Consider the following 25,999-nt stretch of genomic DNA (forward strand, 5'->3'; position numbering starts at 1 on the left):
CCCGCTTGTACTACGAGTTTCCGGACACCATGTATAATACATGTATATTTCAAAGCAATCGGTGAAGAACTTTCGAAGATATAAGATTTTGAACAAACAAATATTTACATTTTTATTTATTTACATAGATAAGAAAATTTGAAAGCATATTTCATCACCCATCAAAAACACTTTTTAGTTTTTAGAAGCATTCAGAAATATCCCATTTATTTGGATTTCATTGAGAACCGGAAATACACACAAATTTGACAGCATCTTTTTTAAATATAATAGCCAAATGCCAGGGCCTCTGAGGGGTTAAAAGCAACTAATTATAGGGTTATGTATCGTGGGCTTACTATATTAAAATTATATAAAAGATAACGTAAAATGATGAAGCCAGGCACAATGGACACACTCGTAGAGACAGGCAGGTGGAGTCTGACCTGCGCGAGGAGCACCTCCACCTTGTGGCGGTCCATGAGGCTGCTGTGCACGCGCTTGTTTTTGAGGTGGTGTGGCGTGTCACGGCGGTGCAGGCGCGAGGCGGCCCCCGCATCAGCCTCGCTGCGATCCAGCGCGCGCCGCCGCAGTCGGGCTCGCGAACTGCCGCGCGAAGCTGATGACGAGTCGTCCTCGCCGGGTGCCGGGCCCGACGTGAAGCCCACGCGCTTGGGCCCGTAGTATTCCTGGGCAGATGCCGGAAGAATGTGATATAGGTTGATGTCAGAAAATATGGAACTCTTATGGGGGGGCAATGTTTCAAATTTCCTGTGGTGAAAGCCATGTTCCTTGTGTACTTCTGTGTTTTTCTTGTATGATACTTATTGTAGTCTCCAGCAACGGTCCTGTGGCAAGGGTCACTTTCTTGGGGCTGTAATAGTTCTATTGGTGTTCAAGAGACAATATCGCCGATAATGTTGAAGAAATACGCTTAGCCATTAATTAGTTTGGATAACAGATGAGACGGCAATATCTATTATGATACTATTTAAAGATATATTTTTAGAATTGACTGTCAAACTCCGTGGCAGAGCAATGACACCATTAATTTTGAGCCCAGAGACACATATTTTAAAACATTGTAGCCTAACATATATAAGTAAATAAATTATATTAATTGAGGAGCTGGATGCAATAACACCCATAAGCTATTTTTGCTTCCATCGCCTTTTTGGTATATCCAATCTCTTCTTTATCTGCTGTGTAAATATTACTTCTGTAGATTTTACCCAGACTATAATATATGCAATGTTTGAACACTAGTTACAAGTGAATACTAAACATTTTATAAAACTTTAAACAGTTTTACTCAAAACTATTTCTAATTGCATATAGCTCATCGATTTGCACTTTATTCCGGAATGGAAACATGATTCAGTATCATAGTAGTGAATGACCTTCAATCAGAATTAAAGCATTGCTTGAAACTACTTTCATAATGTTGAGTAGCTATGTGTGAAGACACTAGCTTATTCCAAAATCCATTATTTTGAAACAATTCTCTAGAAAAAAAAAAAACGAAATAAGCAGCTTCTAAAATTATGAAATAGGAACAAAATCATTATTCAAAATGATAATAAAGTTCTAAGATGATTTCAAAAACAAGATTCTTGGAAATCACAAAAACCTTTTTCTTAGTAAAGTTGTTATCGGGAAAAGTAAACCTAACCTAAAATGGATATTATTAAAGAAAGAAACTTCGAAGAAGATGTTTTAGATTACAATACCTAAATCAAATTCCCAAATCCAAGGGTTATAAAAGACCCCATGCATACAATTCTCCCAAAGAATTCCCTTCACCAATTATGTTAGAACATTAATATTTCATAGGCATCACCAAATGAAGAATCTAATTCTTTGAGATGTTATTTGAACAATACATAAGAGTAAGAAACTGACCTCTTCTTCGTCGGAATCATCATTCTGGCCGGTCTCAGCGTCGGAGGTGGTGGTCTCTTCATCAGCCGTGGGCGGACTGTCTTCTGTTGTGATGGAGGAAGATGTATGCCTTTCTGCAGTCTTTTGTGGCTGAGAAAAAGAGAGACGAAAAAAAATGTTGAAGGAATGTATAGATTATACAAATTACCATTTGGAAACCTTCATAATAATTGTACCATGGAATAAAATATTAAGATGCAATGAGGTTGTCTTCTATTTTTGTTTTATTTTGAAGAAAATTTATTATATTTAAAGAGTTAACAACTTTCAAAGTAAACATTGGTAAAATGTTTACAATGGGGTATTTTCACTAACTATGAATACTGTTCAAAATTTGGAAGATTTAAAATTTATTTTTCTACTCAAAATATATATAATTTGAATATTTTCACTCATAATTATTGATTTCAAAAACGATCTAAAACTACACATTTCGAAACGGTTCCAACTGGCTACAATGTCATTATGACAAAGAAAACTCCACTGGCTGGTGAGACCGTTGTCACAAATGTTGCGTCATTAATATTCACCAATAAAAACGAATATGTCATTTTGGCCGCAAATCGAAAATGTCATATTTTAAATCATAATGGAAAATTTATTCAACAACATAAAACTAGCTTCATTATAGAATAATTTTTTTTGAGAATAAAATAGTGAAAATACCCTATTGTGTCTCGTGATGTCAGTACAAATCATAATTCGAATCATCGGTACTATTGGGTATTTTTCTTGAGAATAAAATAAACAGTGAAAATACCCTATTGTGTCTCGTGACATCATTACAAATCATAATTCGAATCATCGGTATTTTTCTTGAGAATAAAATAAACGGTGAAAATACCCTATTGTGTCTTATGACATCATTACAAATCATAATTTTCTTGAGAATAAAATAAACGGTGAAAATACCCTATTGTGTCTCGTGACATAGAAATCATAATTCGAATCATCGGTAATATTCGGTATTTTCCTTGAGAATAAAATATTTTTTTTTAAAAAAGGGGTAAGTAGGAGATATTGCACTTTAAAGCAGTTTTTATAGACCTGATAGTTATTTTTTTTCGGATTTAAAAAAAATGCTCGATTAAGTGGCCAAGATGTATTCTACTCGCAGTATTTAATTAAAGCATATATATAATTTTTCTAAGCGATCAAATTTTCAAACCAAAACACATGATTTTATCTGCTTGTAAATATATGAATTCATTCGCATATATTTGTATTATACATCTACCTTCTTAAGACGAACACAGAAATATATGTATTTATTCGTAGATCTTTGTGTTACACACCTACATTCTTAAGACGAACACAGAAATACTAAAATTTAAGTAAAAATAAATTTTAAATCTTTCAGAAACCTTTCCAGGACTGCTTTTGACCAAATTGCAGTTTTCCAAATTTTAAAAGAAAGAACATACCCTTTCTCCGTAGTCTTCTGAATCCTCCTCAGGCTCTGCCATCTTGGCCAGCTCCTTCTCCTGTGAGTCGGAAACGGGTGCCGCCAAGACGGTGGTGGGCGGGACGGGGGGCACAGCAGGGGGGGCCAGGGCGGCCTCCGCCACTTGCGCTGCCTCCGCCGCCTGCGCTGCCTGCGTGGCCTGGTTGGCTGAGAACAGCTTGTGCGCTTTGGCCTTCAGATCCTTGGGGTGCGGGGTGTTCTGCCTCACGAAGGGCGTCTGCACAAAACAATCAGGATCACTACATATTCATTATTTTATTCAATGGTGAAGTTATATTATTGTCTTTGTTCTTTAGCCACTCGAGTGCTGGAGATTTCGGTGGCATTCGGAATCGGCAGCGCTCACTCATAAAATCATACTTCCGAATATTAACATGGAAACATATAAACTGATTTCTGTGGTTTAAGGCCAATTGACATTTCATCTTTTATCCCATATTTGTAGATTTATAACTGAGCTATTTGCGGAAATTCCGAAAAAATTTCGTAAAATCTAAATTTAGGCAGCCATCGCTCACGGCCTAGAGCGATGAGACATAAATATGCGTAGCCATCTTACAACTTGCTAGCCGACGAGTGATTGTGTAATGCATTCTACGTCAAAGTTTGTGCAGTGATTTTTGTTGAAATAACAGTAGCGAATAATACTAAAATAAGCAACTGAGCGTGGTGAAGTCGTGTTTTGACTTGACCACTTTGCATTTCATCCGTAAATTTGTTTGCAATACGGTCAATCCTGTTAAGATAGATTTGATATATTATTTTGATTTTATTGCGGTAGATTATGGACATAGAACAAACCAACACATTTTTTTTTGAGACAAGAACTGAGTATTGCTTTGTTCTTAGTCCACAATGTTCCAGGCAAACATCTCAATGCCATTGGTCAAAAAAGATGTGGAAAAAGCCAATACGAAAGAAAACAGGGAATGGCGATTTTCTGCAAATTTTTAGAATTGATTTGTTCTACAAAATATTTTCATAATAAAACTTTTCAAAATCAGAATAGTTTCTGTTTTATATTGTATATTGTAAAATAAAGCAATACTATACATTAGTTTTATATGAAAAAGCCCATTTCATTAAAAAAAGGTCAGTAGAACAAACCAATATTCCGCTAGCGATAAATAGGTGATAGCCAGTGGTGGTCCGTGACTTTTCAGTGATCATTGATGATATTGTTGTAGGTAGCCGAATAATATTATTTTTTTGTATGAAAGAATGCTGAAAATCATCATTGTTTGAAGTTTAAAAAAAAAATCACCAGCAGCCACTGTATCTAGGATTGTGGGTTTGTGGATCAGGAAATAAATAATTTTATTTTAATAAACAAACAAAAAATTATATAGTTTTCGTAAGATATTGTGTATCAATAATGAAGATAACAGTTCTAACAGAAATTGTGGATTTGGTTGAGTGAATTGTGAGGACAAATAAATACAAACCTACGGAGAAATAAATTGACAAATAAACCCACAACAAAGAAAGTAAAAAAAAAAAAATTCCATATTTTCAAATTAAATCAATAACATTTAGTTACTACCAAGATGCAAACAGCAGAAAGCATATTTATTAATTATTACATTTGGCGAAAAAAGATATTTTAAAACAAAAATCTAAAAATTCATCCAAGCATTTCATCTTAAGCCGCGACTATGCATCAATGAATTAAAAGACAAAAACAGTCCACAGCAACCCCATAGTGATGGACCAGTTTAAATTTGACCACAAAAATTTCAACTTTGAACTCGAATTAAACGATAGCTCAAAACAAAAAAGTTATACTTATACAGGGTGTTCGGGGGTAAAGTGCGCTGACTTCATGAGGTGATTGTACATGATGGTAGAAGTAAAAAAGATTAATAACTTTTATCAAAATTCCAATGTTTATTTTCCCAAAAATAATTTTCCCATAGAAGAATATTTATCTTACCTTACAAGGAATTCAACTTTTTTGGAATTTCAAAGTTATTTATCGTTTTTCACTTCCAAAATCATGTAGAATCACCGCCCGAAGTTAGCGCACTTTATCCCCCGGACACCCTGTATGTAGACACTAAATGAAGATAAAGAGTTACCAGTTTCCCCGCTTGTACCATGAGTTTCCGGACACAGTGTACAAACAAGTTTGGGTCATAGCGGCGAAATCCCGAAAGCAAAAATTTCGTGTGACCAAATTCCCGAAACCAAGTTCGAAAAGCCGAAATATTATAAAAATATATGAAAAATAAAAAGCTTATAGACTTCTCAATTGCAGAAAACTACGATTTTTTTAAACTTGAAGATGACCTTAACCATTTTTAGGTTCACATTTAATTAAACCTATAAACATGCGATGATATAATAACAATTTTTTCGTGAATTTGGTATTTCGATACATTTTCCGATCTTCAAATAAAACATGCTGTAAATAAAAATAAACATCCTAATAAAATAATAAATTACATGGAAGCACAAGCACAATCCCAAATCAAGGCACATTATATCGATAGGAAACACGAAAACAAAAATAATAAATAAAAAACAAACAATAAAAATACACTTATACAGCATTCATTTCGCTAACTAAACATCAACTGATCTGTGAAAAGACACGCGATTCGAAGAGAAATGTAAAACGTGGTAACTTATGATATTTGCGAGCAAACTAATAACATTCTCCTTCATTGCATGGAGATGGCATTACGGAGAGTGGGGTACATAGAACGCAGTTTATTCACACTTATTAACGCTTGATATTACCGCCTAAGGCCTATGAATAATTTTGGTTTAATAACACTGAAATGGAAAGCAACACTTTGATTTGTAATGTGGTGATTAAATGATTATTCATTAAAAAGTTGAAATATTACATTTTGGGCGCCGAAAAAAATGCGCAAGTTTGTGAGCCCCGCGTTACGAAAATAGCATTTTTGGTTTATTCAAATACCTGTCTCCGAGGCGCTTTTATATACGAGAAACAATCTAGTCATCTAACAATAATAACAATACCAAAGTCATGTAAAAATGCAGTTGTTTTGAGAGTGGAAATTTAACAAGTTTTGTCCATACGTGATTTTTTACTGTGGAAAATGGAACATTATGACGATATTTGCGATATATTTTCAGGTAACCAAACAATTTAAATTAAAAAAATTTACGTAAAACGTAAACAAAATCGGTAACAGCACAACTCAAAAAATTATATAAAGTCATGAAAAGTGATGAAACAAAAACTAGGTTAAATAGGTTACTTAAGGTTAGGTTTATATGTTAGTTTTTATTCGTCGCTTTTAATGACTTTATATCACACGTTTGTTTCTATCATTGTGTTGAGTTATTATAGAACCAACAAAATCATCAAGAACATATCATAACATTTGGAATTCTCTTAATATCTTAAACGCAATCGACATATCTAATCAAAATTTGTACTCCATTGAACAAATCGTAAGAATTCACATGCAAAGCCCTAACTAACCAAAAATACGGCGAAATGCCTTGTTCGCGCATTGGGCTTCAAACAACTCCCGGAGTCTTTGTAAGCCAACTAGCCGACGCACATAGGAGTATTTTTATTAAAACTCCGGTCAAAAGTCGATTTTACGAAGTTAAATAAAAACCTATTAAAGTCGTTCTTTTTTGTAGCTTAATAACCGGGTCAATGAATGAGTGATACATTTGTTACTCAGTTAGCCGTCCTTTCTCGCGCAGGCAGTCGGAACCCAGTCGTTGTGCAGACCGCGCGTCTTTGTTCTCGGCATTCGTTATTTTCATTATTTTGTAGTCGCAGTTGTGATTTGGTGTGCTAAATTGCGGAAAAAAATTATTACGAAAATGGAAGAAGAAGGTACGTAGAATATTTTATCATGCCAATTTTCTACTTTATGTAGAATTAAAGTGTTTTAAAAAATTAAGCAAAATTAACCGAAAACATTAAAAGAATTGTATAAAAATATTAAGATAATCACGTTTTTGATTATGTGTCAAGGCTTGTCAAACTTTTATTTTATGATTAATATGTTTACTAGGATATTCTCTAATGAATACAAAAAAAAAAATTCTGCTTATATTTGCACCATTTTTGTTTTCGATCATTTGAAAGTGGTAAAGTAGAATTTGGGTAAATTTTGCTTTAATGAATTTTATTTTTTATTTTCAGATAATATTGGATCAACCATTAATTTTAGTAGAAGAGCTCTACATGACATCATGTGTGCCTGCAAAGCAAATTAAATTAAAGAAATGTTAGTGTTTTTGGAAACAAAGTTAGTTGAAATAACCCAGTGCCCTGAGGATTAAAGATTTATTTTGAGTCGCAGCCTGAGATATTTGAAGACTGAATTTAAGCAAAGATGGGAAGCAGCAGGTCGGAATCAAGAGCGTTTTTTACGTAAAAATGATACATGGCTCACATCTTCTATGCAGTTGGAAAAGTTCAACGAGGAAAGTAGACCTAAAACGGGTCGGCCAACAAAATCTTTTGAAAACTTAAGTGAGCGTAGTAAGCGACGAAAAACCAGTGAGATACGGAAGCAAATACCTCCTGAAGAACTTGTTTATGCAGCTGGAGTCAGTCAACGCATTATTGGAAATACTGATGCCTCAGTATTGATAAAAGAGACTGTAGCAACGCCAACAAGAGCATCAAAAATTCGCAAATCTTATTCTCTATCCCAAAATCAAATAAATGTGAAAAAGCACACACCACAAGAGGCATTGGCAATATTTGTTGTAGGCGACTTTACGAGGAGGCAATGGGAAATAATTTATAATGCTAATAAGAGTATCTACCCATGTTACTCATTAATCCAAAAAGCAAAAAAGGACAGTTACCCCAAGGAAGAAACAATACGTGTGACTGAAACCTGTATGGAAATTCAGGTTCAAGGTTTACTGGATCATACGGCATCTCGCCTATATAAGTACCTTGCGGAGGTAATAGAGTTATTAAGAAACGATGAAAAAAAAAATTTGGAACTTATATCAAAATGGGGATGTGATGGATCACAGCAGTCGCAGTTTAAGCAGAGATTTCAAAATAGCTCAGATAGTGACGCTAATATATTTCAAAGTTCCCTTGTACCTCTGCGACTGAATGTAAATGTAAATGGCGAAACGAAATTAATTTGGCAAAATCCGACGCCATCTTCAGTTCGATTCTGTAGACCGATTCGGATAAGATTTATAAGTGAATCCAAAGATATCACTAAGGAGGAGATAGCTTATGTTAATCACCAATTGTCACAAACAGAAATATATATACCTTCCAGTGGATTGGTGAAAATAAATCATAAGCTACTATTTACAATGGTTGATGGCAAGGTATGCAATGCTGCTACTGACACATCTTCAATTATGCGCTGCTATATTTGTGGACAGACTTCAAAATATTTTAATAAGCTGAAGGAAGTACAAGAAGTAAATGTCGAAGCCTTGCAGTTTGGACTATCTGTTCTCCACGCCAGAATACGATTTTTTGAGTCCCTTCTCCACCTCGCCTATAAAATCTCCCTAAAGAAATGGCAGGCGCGTACACCAGAACAAAAAAAAACTGTCAAAGAGACGAAAGAAAGAGTGCAAAAAGATTTCAGAGAACGAATGGGACTGCTCATAGACGTGCCTAAAGCCGTATTTGGAAATACTAATGATGGCAATACAGCACGAAGGTTTTTTGCTGACCCTGATACATCTTCTCAAATAACCAGTATCAATTTAGAACTCATCAAGCGATTCAGAACAATCCTTGAAGTGATTTCTAGTGGAATTAGCATAGATACCAAAAAGTCTGCTACCTATGCCAACAAAACTGCAAAATTGTATGTAGAATTATATGGATGGCACCCTATGTCACCTACAATTCACAAAGTTTTAGTTCATGGGTCCCAAGTTATAAGCCATGCAATTTTACCAATTGGTCAATTATCAGAAGAGGCGGCTGAGGCCCGAAATAAACATTTTATACAATATAGGCTTAATTTTGCAAGAAAGTTTTCTAGAGAAGCCTGTAATAGAGACATTATTAATAGATTGTTGCTAAGCTCCGATCCTTATTTAAGGGCCTTCCTTACTAGCGATCTCAATCGTTGTATGAAGAATCATGAATTGTCAGATTCAAACGACAATCTAAGTTATTAATCGTCAAAATATCGATAATGTAGCCACGCTTGGCTATCGTAAATACATTTTTCTGTCGAGATATATGTTTTTACTAACAATTTATTTTCGTTAAATACTATATAATGAACATCTAATGCTACGTCCAGATCCTTGCGACAAGCTGCTTGTCGCAAGCTCAGGCAAGCTCTGGCAAGCGAATGGCTGGCGACCCCACACTTGCAAGCGCGCCAGTACATTTGCACTATTCGCAGCGCCCAAAGATGGCGGACGTCGAAGCAGCTGTTATCAGCTGTCATTTTTGCGCTAACCTATTTCTATTTTAAAGCGAAACAAAACGAAAGAAAGCGAAGAATTCGAAAGAGAAGATGGTGGATGATTAAAATCCATAGAAAGCGTACCAAATAATTCATTTAATATTCTAATTTTTGTTTATTAGTCCGTAAGTTGTACCAACGTGTGGATGCCACGCCAGCGTTTGCCGCAAGCGCTTGCCGCTTGGGCCAAAATATCCGACCTCGATCGGATCGGCGGCAAGCTCTCGCAAGCTCTTGCAAGCCTACGCAAGCCAAGCCACACGCGCGGCACCAGACGCTGGGACTTGTGGACGCTTGCAGAGGCTTGCCACGTATTTGGACGCGGCTTAAGAATTCTCCTACTCATTCGGCTCTATGAGGTGGCCGTGAATGCACGCTTTCTACGGTCCGTCGTGTCAATATTTTTTCAAAGTTCGAAATTCCGCGTAATTATTACACTTCCATGAGACGTTTCAACAATATTCCACTCTATGCGTTGCGCGTAGGGACTATAATAGTGTGTCGCCTTTTTTATGTTTCATCTGTGCGTTTCCGTCGAAGCTGTGTAGTGTCAAATAGTATTATTAAGAATCAATTTATTGTTAACATTTTTTTGGGTTTCTAGGTAATAAACAATTTAATATTATTAAGAATTAATATATTGTTAACATTTTTTCGGGTTTATAGGTAATAAACAATTTTATATTATTAAGTATTAATTTATTGTTAACTTTTTTTCGGGTTTCTAATAAATATAGTAATAAACAATTTGATGTTTTTAAAATATATAAGTATATAAAATATTCCAGCACTTACAATAAAATAAAAGAAGCACATCGTATAAAAATGTTTCAGTCGAAAAGATCGAATGCCGAAATCACTTACTTCGAAATTATTGCAAAAAACTTAAATCACTGTTAGAAGTATCCCTTAGCATTGAGGAAGATTGTGTCAAGCCGTATTTTACGCCTGAGAACGGCTGTACGTTGTGCAATAACGTACCGGAAGACTACGAATTAGGAAAAATAAAACAGTTTTATTTGAATATATTGAATGGTCCAAAACATGTATTTGGAGACCACTCACTATGCAAGGAACGGGCATACTTTTGCAAACGGGATACTGGCGACACTAATTACGTACCCAATATGACTTCGAGCTTGATAATGTCAAGAAACGCTTTTACAATTTTTGAATGCTACCCGAATTAATTGATCCTCGACATAATCGCTGCATGCCTATTAGAAATCCTGAGTATTTAGAAAAGTGCATAATAGCGAAAAGAAACAAAGTAAAATTGGTTTCAGCTAAAACCAAAACATGTAAAAAGGAATTGTTTCGAAGAAATCAATAACATTTTATTTCAAGTGTCTTCAGAAGAAATTTCATTTATATTCCTAATGTATGTAGTCCACATTTTTAGAAATAGGGAAAAGGAGGGTTGGAAAGTTCCTGGCTATTCAGATCTAGTCACTAAACAACTAAAGAAACAAACTACCTTAAAAAATTGAAAATTAATAGTATTATTACTTCAATAGAAGAGAGTCCAAATATAATTACTAATCATATAAATTACTTCTTCAGTGACATTGGTCCAAGCTTCGCTAGTAATTTGTGCAGTGCTAATAAAACTATTGAGATGTGTCTGGTGAATGATTTTAAATCTGAACTTCACGTTACAGGGGACAATTTTTATTTTAAACCAACTAGCATTTCTGAAGTCACAAATGTGATAAATGATTTAAAAATGTCTTTCTCGTGCGGTATTGATTCTTTAAGTGTTATGGTGTATAAAATGCATGTATCCGAATTAGCTTGTCTCATATCTCACCTTGTAAATACAGGAGTTTTCCAATAAGAGGTGAAATTTTGATATTTAATCGTAAAATATCAATGGTTTCGTTGCTTGTGTGGCACGTAGCGCCGTCTTGTTGAAAGTAAACGTTGTCCATATTAATACCATCCGATTCCGGCCATAAAACATCATTCATTTTTTTTCGGTAGCGCAGTCCATTCACTGTTGTCCATTCTGTTGCTCCAGCCTCATTTTCAAAAAAGTAAGGTCCAATGACTCCGCCGGACCATAAACCGCACCAAACAGTCACACGTTGAGTGTAAAGAGGCTTTTTAACAATAACTCTTGGGTTTTTCGAGCCTCAGATGCGACGATTTTGCTTGTTGACGAAGCCACCGAGGTGGAAATGGGCCTCATCACTCAAAATGATTTGCATTTGATTCACTCAAGTGAATTTTAATAAGTTCAATGCGTTGTTGAAGCGTGTATCGTTCCATTTTATTAATGGCGTTGTTTCTACTTGTCAAATGTCAAAAAATGACAGCTTCAAAAGTAACATCTACCGAAATAGCGGGCTATTCAAAATAACACCTCTTATTGGAAAACACTGTATTAGCTTCGAGAGTGGGATGTTCCCTTCTCATTGTAAGTAATTCCCCTTTTTAAATATGGAGATCGTCTAGATGTTAATAATTACAGACCTATATTCTTACTCGATACTCTTTCAAAAGTAATAGAGAGATTAGCTATGTCGAGATTGGTATCATTCTTAGAAACATATAATATACTCTCTAGCAATCAGTTTGGTTTCAGAGAGAATACAGGAACAAGTGATGTAGTGTTGAGGGTATTGTCCAAAGTCAAAGTCAAACATGAATACAATGTCCTGAAGGAGCTTGCGGAACTAGAAAGCATTACCATAGAAAAGTGTGGTCTGAAATTCTGGTAAATACATCTCACGATTGGTTTTACCAGGTTCAGGGCCAATTACATGTAACGAAAAAAGCTATTTGTATGTTTGTTGTATGGACTGAACTCGGATAAAAATCGAAAAAATTTTACGGGATGACGAATTTCGGCAGACTAATATGGTTGAACAGCTGAATCGCTTTTAAAATTTTTGCATGCTACCCGAATTAATTGATCCTGGACATAATCGCTGCATGCCTATTATAAATCCTGGGTAATTCAAAGTGCATAATACCGAAAAGAAGTAAAGTAAAATTGGTTTCAGCTAAAACCAAAACATGTAAGAATTTTTAAGAAGATCAATAACATTTTCATTGAAGTGTCCTCAAAAGAAATTTCATTTATATTCCTTATGTATGTGGTCTACATTTTTAGAGATAGGGAGGATGGGGGGTTGGAAAGTTCCAGGCTATTCAGATCTAGTCACTAAACATATCTACGCCGTTCTCAAGCAACTTTCAATCCTGAATTATGGTCTCTCACCAGGGTGATACTGAACGTATCTTCCACTTTTGAACGAGGTACAGATTCATTATATGTAACTATATAAAATTTATTTTAATTCTATAATATGACATACTTATATAAATTAAATTAAATTTGTTTTGTCCTCGCCGGCTTTTGAACCCGTGACCTCAAATTAAACTATACAATTTAGTATTAACAGTGCCCCGCCGCACTGCGAAACCAGTCTGGAACAAAGGGAAGCCTTTTGTAACTCTTTATAATTGTATTTATCAAAAAAAAAATCCAAATAAAAAGTTATATTAAATGTTGTTACTGAGAACCTCCTCCATGAATCAAGCTATTGTAATATTGCATTACATTCTAAAATATATTTTAACATAATTTTCATAATCACAATATTTTTAATTAATAATAATTTGTTTTGCTCTGTGCGTGTCTTGTATTGAATGGAACGCACCGGCCAGCTGCCAGGTGCAGCGAGTTAGATATTCGAATTCGCGCTAGAAACATTTAGTAGCGAGGGCCGTTAAGCTCCATTAGACCCAAGAGTCAAACCAAGAAAAAAGCATTTTCGAGTGAAGCGCTTGGTCGCGATTGGTGATGGTCGCGATTGCACCGTCATCTTTGCCTTCTACATTAAATGATGAAGAAGATGACGTTAGCCTAGAAAATATGGAGGAAGAGGATGAAGATGTAGAAGATGATGTTAGCCTAGAAAATATGGAGGAAGAGGATGAAGATGACGAGTACGATTAAATATTTTTAATTTGAGTTTTTGAAACTGAATAAAATAATCAAAAATTGCTTTATAGTAAATATTTGTACTTTTTTATTTAATTAAAGACTGTATTATATAATAATACGTTGTTTTATTATAAAAACGACCATAAAATAGTTTTGACCGGATTTCACATCGAAATACTCCTATGTGCGACGTGAACCCGGCGTTGCTAGGGGTTATCCTTAGGAAATACCTATCATATACCATCGTGGACTTTTCTGTAGGCCTTGTTAAGATATACAATTCCGTAGTACATTATTTTGATGTATCTCATAAGGTTTAGCAATGTAAGCGCCCGAAAAAATATATTTTTTTGACTTGATTACAAAACATCGACTTTTCTCTATTTTGTATAAATATAATATGCGTGTATACTGTATATAAACCTTCCGGAAGAAATTCTCTAAATGATAGTGAAAACCCTAACAAAATACGTTGCGTAGTTTAAAAGAACTAAGCGCACAAACAGAAAGACGCGATAGGGACTGTTTTATACTATTTAGACATTAGAGATATCAGGCGCAAAAAATTTCCGAAAATGGTTGCTACAGCAGTTGTCATTAGTTTCAAAAGGATGCTGGTCTTGATTGATAAAAACATGGCATAATTTGTTCATACTTATTCCCCAAAGTAGGTATACTCGTATTCCCTTTCCTAAATGATGGCTTTGTTACGAGAAGATTATTCTTAAGTAGTTCTGAATGCCGACTACATCTACATTGTGACTGTAGGAGGTGAATTAACAGCTACCGAAGCTGCAATACAACATGCATTAGGATCGATCAATCATTTAACACGATGCAATTGCTTTGAATAATGATGTGTTCCAACAATGCAGCGACAGAACAATACCGCCATACAAGGAAAAGTCACTTTCGAGGCTATTTTAAACGGTAAAAAGTCATGGATTATCATCTATTGTTCAAGTGACATGCGCCGTATCGGTGGCGGTACGGTGTAAGAAAGAAGAAATGGATTGAGAGGGGGTTTTAATCAAACCCAGTTGCTATATTAGTATCCAAATTACGTACTTACGACAATGAAACCTGAGTGATCTACAACGAATTACTTTTAAAAACCACGTGAGGCAGTAGGTTGTAACAAAATCGTGTTATCTATCAGCGGGATTGCGGAAAAAAGTGTTAATAATTTTAAGAATATGTGGTAATGGCGTATTTTTGAAAAAGATAAATGTCAATTATCAATACATATTCTTGAATGTTCAATTATTGTTAATTTAGTAACCCGGAAACAACTTATGCCATAATCTTTGTTATTTGTTTTTGGGGTGTTATGCCGTGTTGCGCTAACTCCTTCTTTAGCCAACGTTTCGGACAGCATTGCAGTGTCCATCATCAGGGCAGATGTGTTCTTAAAAAGTGTCAGAATGTTAAGTTCCTGCTAAAATTGTTTTCGTAAAAGTTTATTAGCATATCGCTCGCCATTGATGTGTTCATTGTTTATGTATTTCACTTATCGACAGTCTCCTAGCATAATTATTAATAAATAAAAAGCAAAGAAAAACACTGTAAAACCATTTCAAATAAAAATTCTTGTCTGTATTTCGACGTTTTTATCAAAAGCTTTGGATAAAGACACTACCAATAACTCAAAATAACACATCTGCCCTGATGATGGACACTGCAATGCTGTCCGAAACGTTGGCTAAATAAGGAATTGGCGCAACACGGCATAACACCCCAAAAACAAATAACAAAAATACTTTTGGCCGTGAAAATCTTAAATCATATTTATGCCATAATCATTTATGTGGAATGAAAATGGTTGTAATTTTGACTCTATGACAACATTGATAATCGTATCGAGAATTTAACATGTGCGGAGTTGCCATAAGTGACTAGGGTCCCGTCGGGATGGGGGGGGGGGAGTAAACAAAAAAGTGCCACACGAGCTAAGACGCAGCGCGCCGTCAACCCCACCCCGGCCATCGCGACCACTCCCGCACGCGCGGGAGCATCTACGCCATCTACTCGCTCGCAGTTAGCACGGCCGAGGAGAATGTTCGTGGAAAGCGTTACGGCATTAGGTTCCCCCACACATACACTCCGGATTGGCGGTACCACGCGCCGCTTCAGGCCGCCGCGCAGAAAAGTCTGCACAATGAACTGCGTTGCAAACCGTTACTTTACTTTTGGACTTTACTTTCCGCTCGGCGGCCTGGAGTGGCGCGTGGTACCGCCGCTCCGAAGGGTGCGTGTGGGGGAGTCTATTATGGGTTTTGTCGGGACATTGTCAAGGGACTCTATAACGGTGACAGACCCAATATATCGGGACGGTTGGCAACCCTATTCATGTAAACAATGAAGTTGTCCGGGATATTTTATGATCACATTATAAATATTATGTAGAGTTGAGGGTTTGTTTTATTTTCGTAACTATATAAATACAAAACGAATAAGAGTAGTTCTGTTAGTTGGAAACCCTACATTACGAAATTTCAATGACACCAATATAAATTAACGAAATCATGTACGAAAACATCATAATTACGCGTTTTTTGTTAAAATAAAGGTATGAAGAATACGTAAAAGCACATCAAACTCTCAGTAGATAAGTTTTGAGCTGTTGCCATAATCATGCAAGCCTTTTGGGGTCAGCCCAATTAAATTTATTGACAAGTTCAAAAACAAACAATAATTTTACCTACAAAAATGTTCCAGGCGTAAAATTGTATCCAGGGTTAATACCAATTCTCTCGTTGACCCCAAACTCCCAACTTCTGACTGTTGATTGTTTTATTTGTTCACGGCATGGTGCGTGATACGCAATTAAAAATACATTTATTTTTAATAAAACCGACTTCACTAACCAGAAATTAGACTAATTGAAAAATTCATCACAATTATTAAGGATTACACTTTTCACAAGTTAAAAAATCTTAATTTCAGATTTTTTTTTCATTTTTCTTCCTTGTGTGTTACTGTGTTTCCGATCACGTATATGATTTCGTAGTTCCACTGACGACCATATTTCGTAAATCGTACAAATAATTTTCGCGATTTTTAGTCGAAAATATTGAGTGGATTATCCTCGTTAATTTTCAAGGGCCATTGCACCAGTTTTGAATATCTCCCGTCGAAGAGACACCTTCTACTGTCTCCTGCATCGCAGGTTCATAACACCTTCGTTTATCATACTCTTTTGAAATGCGTAATTTCTGAAGGAGGTTCAGATTTATACTGCGTAAATGATATATTATTAAATATTGAAACGATAAGAGTAATAATGATTATTAAATAAAAAAATGAAACACATAAGAAAAAGCGGTACTGCCGTAACCGGTATTTGAACTCGGGACCATCCCCTTATTCAGGCATCTGCTCTAACCACTGAGCCATCGCGACAATCTTCAGGCCTCCATCAAATACGGATAGGTGATTTCTTACAAAATCTTCGCTGTCTAAATAAATCAAGAATTATAATAAATACTAGTTGTTGAGAGCCCATCGGTCATTTCGGTATTATTATATTAATCGGTAATTCCACAAAACTTAATTAGGTTTTTTTTTTAAATTTTGACTAAATAATATTACTTCAATAATTGCAAAATCACTTTGTGGCATCATTTTAATCAAAAAGGATCAATATGTTTCCAAACCAGTAGCTTCTTCGTCAGGATAAACGTAAACGTGTAAAGAAAATAAAAAATAAAAAAGACAAACAAGCATACACAAAAAGTACATATACACAAAAATATTTTTTCAGTTTTTTTTTTTAAATACGTAATTATTGCATTTTTTATATTTGGCAAAAACTTTTATAAACTAACGCATTTATGTACCGATACATCAAAAACTTTTATAAATTAACAAAATAATTGATTTTCATTATACATTTATCCTGACAAAGAGAAACTATTGGTTTTGAAACATGTCGATCCTTTTTGATTAAATAGTGGTGTTTACAAAGTTATTAATTTAATTTAAACAACATTATTCACAGACACATAATTTTGTGAGTTGCGTTTATTGAGGCTTAACCAGGCTTTATTCTCGATGTAATTTAAAAAAAAAATGAGATTTGTATTTTTTTAACTGTACTGGACGACTCATTTTATTCCGAAGTAGTGTATAATTATTCTCACATTTAGTTATTGAAAACGTTTAGATTTTTTCTTGTACTTACCATTATGAAAAAAACACTTCTACATAAATCGTCTCCGCATCCTGAATTACCTGTATGTTTTTCTTTTAGGAATGTTTTTGTGAGAATCCTGATTAAATACAAAAAAAAATAAAGAGGCAATCAATAGGCTTGGTGGGTAGACACTCCGAGTTAAAAACTCACAACGGGTACCAAGATGCAACCTTTTTAGAACAAGTTGTGCTCGATAAATCGAAAACTTCGGATGTAAATGTCATAAATCTTTTAACCATTTTACTTTCAAATGTCATAAAATGCCACTTAACTTGAATCTCCCCACCAATTCTCAGTAAAATTGATGCAATAAAGTGGAGCAATTGAGACAGAGTTCATGATTCACTCCGATCTATCAAACATCACAAATACTAATTCACTTATTGTATACACCAGAGGTTCCCAAAGCGGTCTATATGGACCCCAGGGGTCGATATCGGCTTGCTGGGGGTCTATGTCAGCGAGAAAATAATTTGGAGGTCCACGAGATTCAAATGGGGGTACATACGAGCGGACCCCCATTTACCTCAACTCAATATTCAGGAGTTCCGTAAATGACACAATAGACCTAACAATACTAATAATAGACTGAGAAATTACTTATTTGATATTTGTATGATTATATATCGTAAAGTTGTTTATTGAGGTATATAAATAGAGTCTACGTTCCTTTTCTCGTCAGAATTAATATATTGAACCAAAAAATAGCACATTGGAAGCCGCGAATTTTCCTAGTTACCCAACTTGTTTTTGAAAAACGTCCAGGGTAATAATGACGTTCAACATTTAGATGTACTTCACACAGACTTCAAAACTAAGTTTGAGGACATTTTAACTGTGGAAATGGAATGTTGAAGAATCAGATATCATATGACAAGAAGAACTGATCGGAATAAGCGCTAACAAAGAACTTAAGGGGCAGTTTTGTAGGGCAAGCTACAGAAAGAAATTCCCGTTGCTTATCCTGCTCCATTTTCATTTCGTGTAATACCTCACAAGGGCGCCCCTGTCTGCATAATGCAAAAACAGAGGAACTATATCGCCACCCGTAGGGCAGGCAAGGGAAGGGAATCTTTTTACGAAATAAATAAATGATTATCACATGGGACGTTAATAGTTTTAGGAAAATTGAATATTCGGTAGGCAGGGGGTCTACGGAAAAAAAAAATTTGGCAAGTGGTCTACGGGGCAAAAAAGTTTGAGAACCTCTGGTATACACGAACACTGACACAATGTGTCACCGCAGACGTAAGTAGTCAAAGATTTATAATTTTTTACTCCTAGCATATTTAAATTTTTTAAATATTTTTGACTTTATAAAAGATTGTGGAAAAATGTAAATTAAGTAATGCCTCTAACAGTCTTCCGGTGTACAACAAATTAAGAATAGATCTTCTAAAGGTAGATTTTTACTTGGTTGTTTGACAAAATGAAGTTAGGTTTCGCAGATTTTTAGAAATATTAGAGAATTAAAAAATATATTTATTTATTAATTCAAATATATATATTTTTTTTAAATTGTGAATAATCCTGTTTAGAATATTTTCCCAGTTGACCATTTTTCCCCTTCTAACGACCATCTAATTCCTTAACCCATCCCATCCGAAGTTATTTTGACTGAAACTGATTTAATTTTTGTGCTAACTTGTGCTGAATTTATTGATGTAATAAAAATGACATTACTTTTTGTTTTCGTATAATGTATACTGCAATTTACGTAAAAATAAACATTTTGGTCGGAGGGAAGGCCTTCTAAGATAGCCGCCCTAAATTGTGGCGGCTTAGACGGAACGGGTTAATTAACTCCTACCATCAGACATCATTGTTCTCAGAAAACATAAACAAAATAGTTTGACTTTGATTGATCGTATATAATATATTTACTCGGCATTCTCTGCTTTGATTGGTGAAAGCAAAGTTTTATGAATGAATGAATTACAATTGATATTTCTAGCAATTGAATAGGAAGCTTTATAAAAACTAAATACACATAGTGCTTACTGCTTACTAAACACTGACTACATACAGTACAAGTTGGTTAGACTTTTAGAACTTTGGGGAACCTCCGAGGAGGGCTGTAGTCAACCCCTCAGGCTAATTTGTTCGCTTTTGGGAACAACTCATATGGTCTCACAGAAATCATTGTGTCTCCATTATGTCCCTGTCATGTTGAGAAACATGACTAAACAGTGTTAGAAAAAGAACACGCTTTATATTAAAATCAAGAAATTAACCACAGAAGAATTTAACAAATTAAAGTTAACCACAATTTGAAAAATCTTATGAAACTGCATGAATTTTTTATTAATTATTTTTATAAGAAACAAATAAAGTGAAGTGACAATAACACTTGTAACAATTTGTCTAGTAAAATGCGTGTGTTTTTATATATTTTTAGTTACCAGTAATTTTAGTTACAAAAAACGTAAAGTGAGTCAATTAATTTATTTTTTATGTTTTCACTAATATTTTTTTTATGTCAAAAAATATAGAATATTTCAATAGAATAATGCACCTTCTAATCTAAGAATGCAGCACTTAGGCTCTATGTGGGCGCAATTGGAGCAGTCCGCTCCGGGCGCCGGATTGTTAAGGCGCCAAGGTGCTGATAATACCTACCACCTAACAGTCCAAACACATCGCCTCGAGATTATTTTTCACAAAAATGGCGCTACCCAAAAATACAAATCATCCAAATATTATTGATTACAAAGATCACCTACCTACTTCCTACTAAGTAGGGCCTAGAGGAGTCTGCTGGTTTCTACAAGGGGTGTCGAAAAAAAAATTCTCGTGCCAGGCGACGTTTGGATCAGTGTCGGCCTTAAATGCACTTAACACTGACGCTATGGATATTAAGGTTGTTAATACCCTGGTGAATAGGAGACGTGGCTAGAAGTTGGACAGATCGAGGTTCGTACTCATACCATAAAAGCTCGCTTTCGCCAATTTTTTTTTTTTCAAATAAAGTCAACATTCCCGGGTCACGAATAACCTGACAATATTTTTAAATCTCCTACTACCACCACAGTAAGCGGATAATTTTGCTTGTGTTGTGATGGAGGACTAAGCCAGCCGAGGAATTGAACACGCTACGCCTGGGTGGAACCCAAATGCGATGCCAACTCAGCCACTGACCGGACAAACTTACAAATGTAATTTGTAAGATTGTGATTGAACTAAAATACTTTATTTATTTTATACGAGCATTCAGTAGAAAGGTCCCTAACAATTATTAGATGATAGGCTAATTTTCGTGGTGTTCAATCATTAGCAAGCTTGTGCCGTTTTTTGCAGCAGGCTTCAATAGCAGCATTTAATCAACCTGGAATTATATTCTCGGAACTTGGTTGACGAATTTTGGTGCGTAGCAGGTGCGGCTCGTGACTTCTGGGTGTACTAGAGTGTTAATATTACAAAAAATGGCATTATTGATGTTGTTGTAGCTGAAAATGATTTTTTTTTTTTTCGAAAATTCAATTTTTTGTATGAAGGTTTTCAGGAAATTTCAGTTTAGCCGTTTCACCGCACGTATTTCATGGACGGTACGTAGATGGCACGGAATAGAAGCCCACAACACTATTATAATCATAATGTAATTACCGTGAAACAAGCGCTGTGAAAAATTCATAAAATAATGTATCGCTACTTGGGCGGTTTGAAAGACAACATTGAGACTGTAAAAGCATACAACTAATTAATTAAAATTCTATGGCGCAACTACTAGAATAATGGGTACGATTTGACAGCATACATAATGGGTCGCTGTCGCATGGCTTCACCTTATTCGTTAAGAGCACAAACATTCGGTTGGGAAACGGACAGTTAAAAGGAAAAGGTAGGTTGTGTAATGTTAAGGTTCAGTTCAGTTTAATTCTGTCAGGCAAATGGTAGTTTCGGTAAGGATGGAATTTCTGGATACGTTACATTCGGTACGGACTAATTCTTAGGTTGAGTGATAAATTTTATCAGTGAGGTCACCTAACAAAAGCAGGTAGGTTAGGTTATGTTGGGATTAATTCTGTCAGGCAAGGAAAGGAAAGGTTAAAAATGGCAGGTTTTTTTGAGGATATGTAAATTTAAATACGAAGAGAGTTTTTAAGGTTAGATTTTGATCAGGTTGAGTGAGTAAAATTCTGTATGGTTAAGGAGGTTAATTTAAGAAAGCATAGTTGAAAATAAGGTGAGAACTTTGTGTTTGGTAGGTTGGGTTGGGATAGGGTTATATTCACTATGTTCAGGTTAGGTTTCATAAACGCCGGTGCTTTTGACGAAAACTATTCTACGCCATGCAACGGCTACGCTAATAAGATAAAGAACAACAACGACAATGCTGTGTAGAGGGGCAGTGGGGCCGCAGCGGGGCGCCGTACCTCGGACAGGTTAGTGATAGGCGGGTGCCTCTGCAGGGGGGGCGCTTTGGCCGGGGGCACGGGCGGCGCAAACAGGAGTTTTCTCACGGCCGACATGGGCCGGCCCAGCTCCAACGCTGACAGGAGGCCTCGCCCTGCCATCACCTTGAAACATGGGCACCTTGAGGTCCAATCAACCACCACACACCACCCAGGTGGTAGTTCCGCAGTTCACCGTCAAACAAACATCTCATACTAAACTCATTTCCAGTCACACACACATTCTATCAAGGAGAGGAACAACAACAAACTTATTATAGCATGGTAGTTTCCAGTCACACACATTCTATCAAGGAGAGGAACAACAACAAACTTATTATAGCATGGTAGTTTCCAGTCACACACATTCTATCAAGGAGAGAAACAACAACAAACTTATTATAGCATGGTAGTTTCCAGTCACACACATTCTATCAAGGAGAGAAACAACAACAAACTTATTATAGCATGGTAGTTTCCAGTCACACACATTCTGTCTAGGAAAGGAACTCAACAATAAACTTATTATTACAGCACAGTAGTTTCCGGCCACGTACATTCTCTATAGTTTACATCACGGTGAAGTGCATCATACACCACTAGATGGCAGTTCTATGATTTTACCCACACACATTCTAGCTTACTTGTAGATAACATATTCTAGTATATTGGTTTCCAATCAAATGGTGTGATTCATCGACAAATATATTCTAGTATACTGGTTCACTTAAATGATGTGACTCGAAAAAAATAATTATTCTAGTTTATTGGTTTCCAGTGAAACAGTGTGATTCGCAACAAACACATTCTAGTATATTGGTTTCCAGTCAGATGGTGAGACTAAAGAACAAAAATATTCTAGCATAAGCGGTTTCCAGTATAACACTAATTCTACGAAAGTATAACTGCAAAAATCTGATACCAATCAGATTTTCAGTAGTATAAATTCTCTCTAGTAATGAGATTCCACAACAAACAATATATTCTAGCATAGTGGTTTCCAGTTAGTCTAGGAAAATGACTCCAAAACAGGTATATTTTGGCATAGCCAAATATATTTGGTCTGGGACTGTACCTCGACAACAAATATCTTAAGCCCCCAGCCCACATTGAACGCTGTCGCCAACATTGTGGCCAACGTTGGGTGGTTAAAAGCGGTCATGTTGTTTAGGGGGGCATGGAAAATTTATTTGTTGACATAAAAATAAACTAAATATACCTTCATTTTTGTAATTTTTTCAAAAATACGCTATTTTGCATTGGCCATTTGACCTCCTTTTTTATGTGAATACCGGACAAGAGTCCCAACCGTCTGCAGCCAGTGAGACTACGGCATCAGATATTAGGGTATGTTAAGAGGCTGAAAATAGTGGAGAGGGGAAGGAGATGGGGAAGAGGAAGGTGAGGGAGTACCTGGCTACATCTAGTCGCAAACACAGCTAAAGCCATTTCAAGCAACGTTTCAACTCTGTATGGTGGTCTTGAAAACTGACTAATGGGGTTGACCGCCCAACGTTGGCGGCCAAGTCGTCCTGTGCACGTTGGGCCAGCGTGTTGGCCCAATGCATTGGGCGAATGTGTACACGCGCTATTATACCAAAGTGATTTTCTGTCACACACATTCAGTCTAGAACAGTCAGTGATATCACAACAAATATATTTTAGCAGTTTACCTTGTGGTATCTAAAAGCATTCAAACATGTATGTATTTTTTAATTACTGTCTTATATTTTATGTTAGTATGTGTATGTATCAAAAGAAACTTTGGCATTAAAAAAAATATATTATTATTGTGATGCAAATCACTCACCGACATCCATAATTTATTTTGAAAACATATTGTGATGCAGTGGTTTCTTTAATAATTAATTCAAAACTTTTTTTCCACAAAATGATTCTCCTCTGAATGAATAAAACACAACCCACAACAAACTTTTTTCCAAAAATATTTTTTTTGAATATTTGTCATCAATTTTCGCAACCTTAAAAATGAATTAAGACTGAAAATTTAATATATAAAAACATGATAAATAAATAGCTATTATGGTGAGAGAAAAAGAGAATCGCAAGATCCACCTAATTGCTTTTTAAGACGAGTTTACATGTGACCAAAATAACTGAACTATATAAAGCATGGGATAGCAAAGAACCGTAAAAAAATGTCTATTACTGAACGACGTAACATAAATAAAACCCTATTTCTGCCAGTGACGATTTCAGTCATAAGCGAAACTATTCAGTTGTACTTTTTAAAAATGATTTATTTAACCTGGCAACATCGTTTGTTTTCCATTCTGTTGGCACTACCGTGTAAACTCAGATGATAAATCTCAAGCACATAAAAGAACTATAGAAGTAAACAGAACGCCATTAAAATTGTAATTCACCGACACTGTTTTGATGTCATTTAAAAGGCCCGTACCGAGATATCGAAAAATGAACAAGTTTTCTAAATAAAAGTATTTTTATAAAATTAGTATGGTCTCAACACATCCTAAATGTTGTTGTTTTCAAGCGAAGCTGATTGACTCAAGAAATACCAGGACTAAAAATTCTAGTACCTACATACTATATAATAACAGCCTTACTAATAGAAAACACTGCCCAACCGTTAAACGGTGTTTTGTTACTCATTGTATAAAGACTCTAAAGTTTCTATTTTGAATTATTACTAATTAAAAATGTCTTTAACTGGCTGTGAAAGAACTGGCAAAATTGCATTTTGGCAGACCTGCATGTGCGCCATGCGCGTCAATTTCCCAGCAGAGCTTTGATTTGATTTGTGTTTCAAATCATGTTTTTGTTCATAATTTCTATTCTAATGACCACTTCACTATTATGGTAGTATGATTCAATATATTTACGATTATTTGTGTTATTTTTCATCAGTTTTAATACAATAATAATGTCATGTAGTGGATTTAGTTTCATGTTATCGGAAAGGCAAGGTTATTTCGGACATATTATTTTTTAATTGACTGTTACCGCTTGAATTTTATAAAAATTCCTTGCAATCGTTTTTTTTTAAATAATATAAATGCCTTATGCATGTAAATACAATTCGAAGAAATCAATATTTTATATTATGCTTATATTGTGCCAATGTCACTTTTTTTGGTTATTATGTGGGAATTATTATTATAATTTTTAATTATATGAAAGAGTCAAAAGTGAAGTGACAGCTTTCTTGTAAATTCCTTAAAAAAGGACAGTTTTTTTTTTAATTTTTAAAACGATAGTGGTAACCTTTTTTTTAAATTTTTAAATTAAAATATTGCAATTTAAAATTATTGAGGTATATTTCAAATATTAAAAAAAGGTAATTTTGTCTAGTTTCTAAAATTTGTTTTTACGACATCTTCAAAATAAAGAAATATATAGAACATTTAAAAAATCTTGGATAAATTTTGAAATTATTATTATTTCAAGTTCATAGAACACATAAACAACCCTCTTGGCTGCAAGCAATTGAATAAAATTGTTTATCAATTGAATAAAATTTTCAGCGTGTTTTATTTTTTATTTTTAGTAAGGCTGTTAATGTATGAACAATAATGTAAATAACAAAGGTCAGAAATAATAACTCATTTGGATGAGATAAAAATAATCCCAAAAATGTATTGTACGGGGTTTTCCAATAAGAGGTGTTATTTTGAATAG

At 35.1% G+C, this 25,999-nt stretch overlaps 1 protein-coding gene across 7 annotated transcripts in view; it reads right to left on the minus strand.

Moving 5' to 3' along the window:
* The window catches only part of scrib (scribble planar cell polarity protein), a 412,544-nt gene that overhangs the window by 161,218 nt on the left and 225,327 nt on the right, over positions 1–25,999 (minus strand). For all 7 annotated transcript variants that reach the window (XR_016303147.1, XM_089639515.1, XM_089639514.1 and 4 more), the window contains 2 exons: positions 3,345–3,602; positions 1,882–2,010 (listed from right to left, as the gene is read on the minus strand). Coding sequence is in view for 6 of the 7 variants with exons in the window: in XM_089639515.1 (XP_089495641.1) it covers positions 1,882–2,010; positions 3,345–3,602 (387 nt within the window). In the remaining variant the exon portion in view is untranslated. The remainder of the gene's footprint in view (positions 1–1,881; positions 2,011–3,344; positions 3,603–25,999) is intronic.

The sequence above is a fragment of the Hesperophylax consimilis genome, chromosome 14, assembly GCF_061612785.1.
Source record: "Hesperophylax consimilis isolate HC1 chromosome 14, BYU_Hcon_1.0, whole genome shotgun sequence".
Taxonomy (NCBI): Eukaryota; Metazoa; Arthropoda; class Insecta; order Trichoptera; family Limnephilidae; genus Hesperophylax; species Hesperophylax consimilis.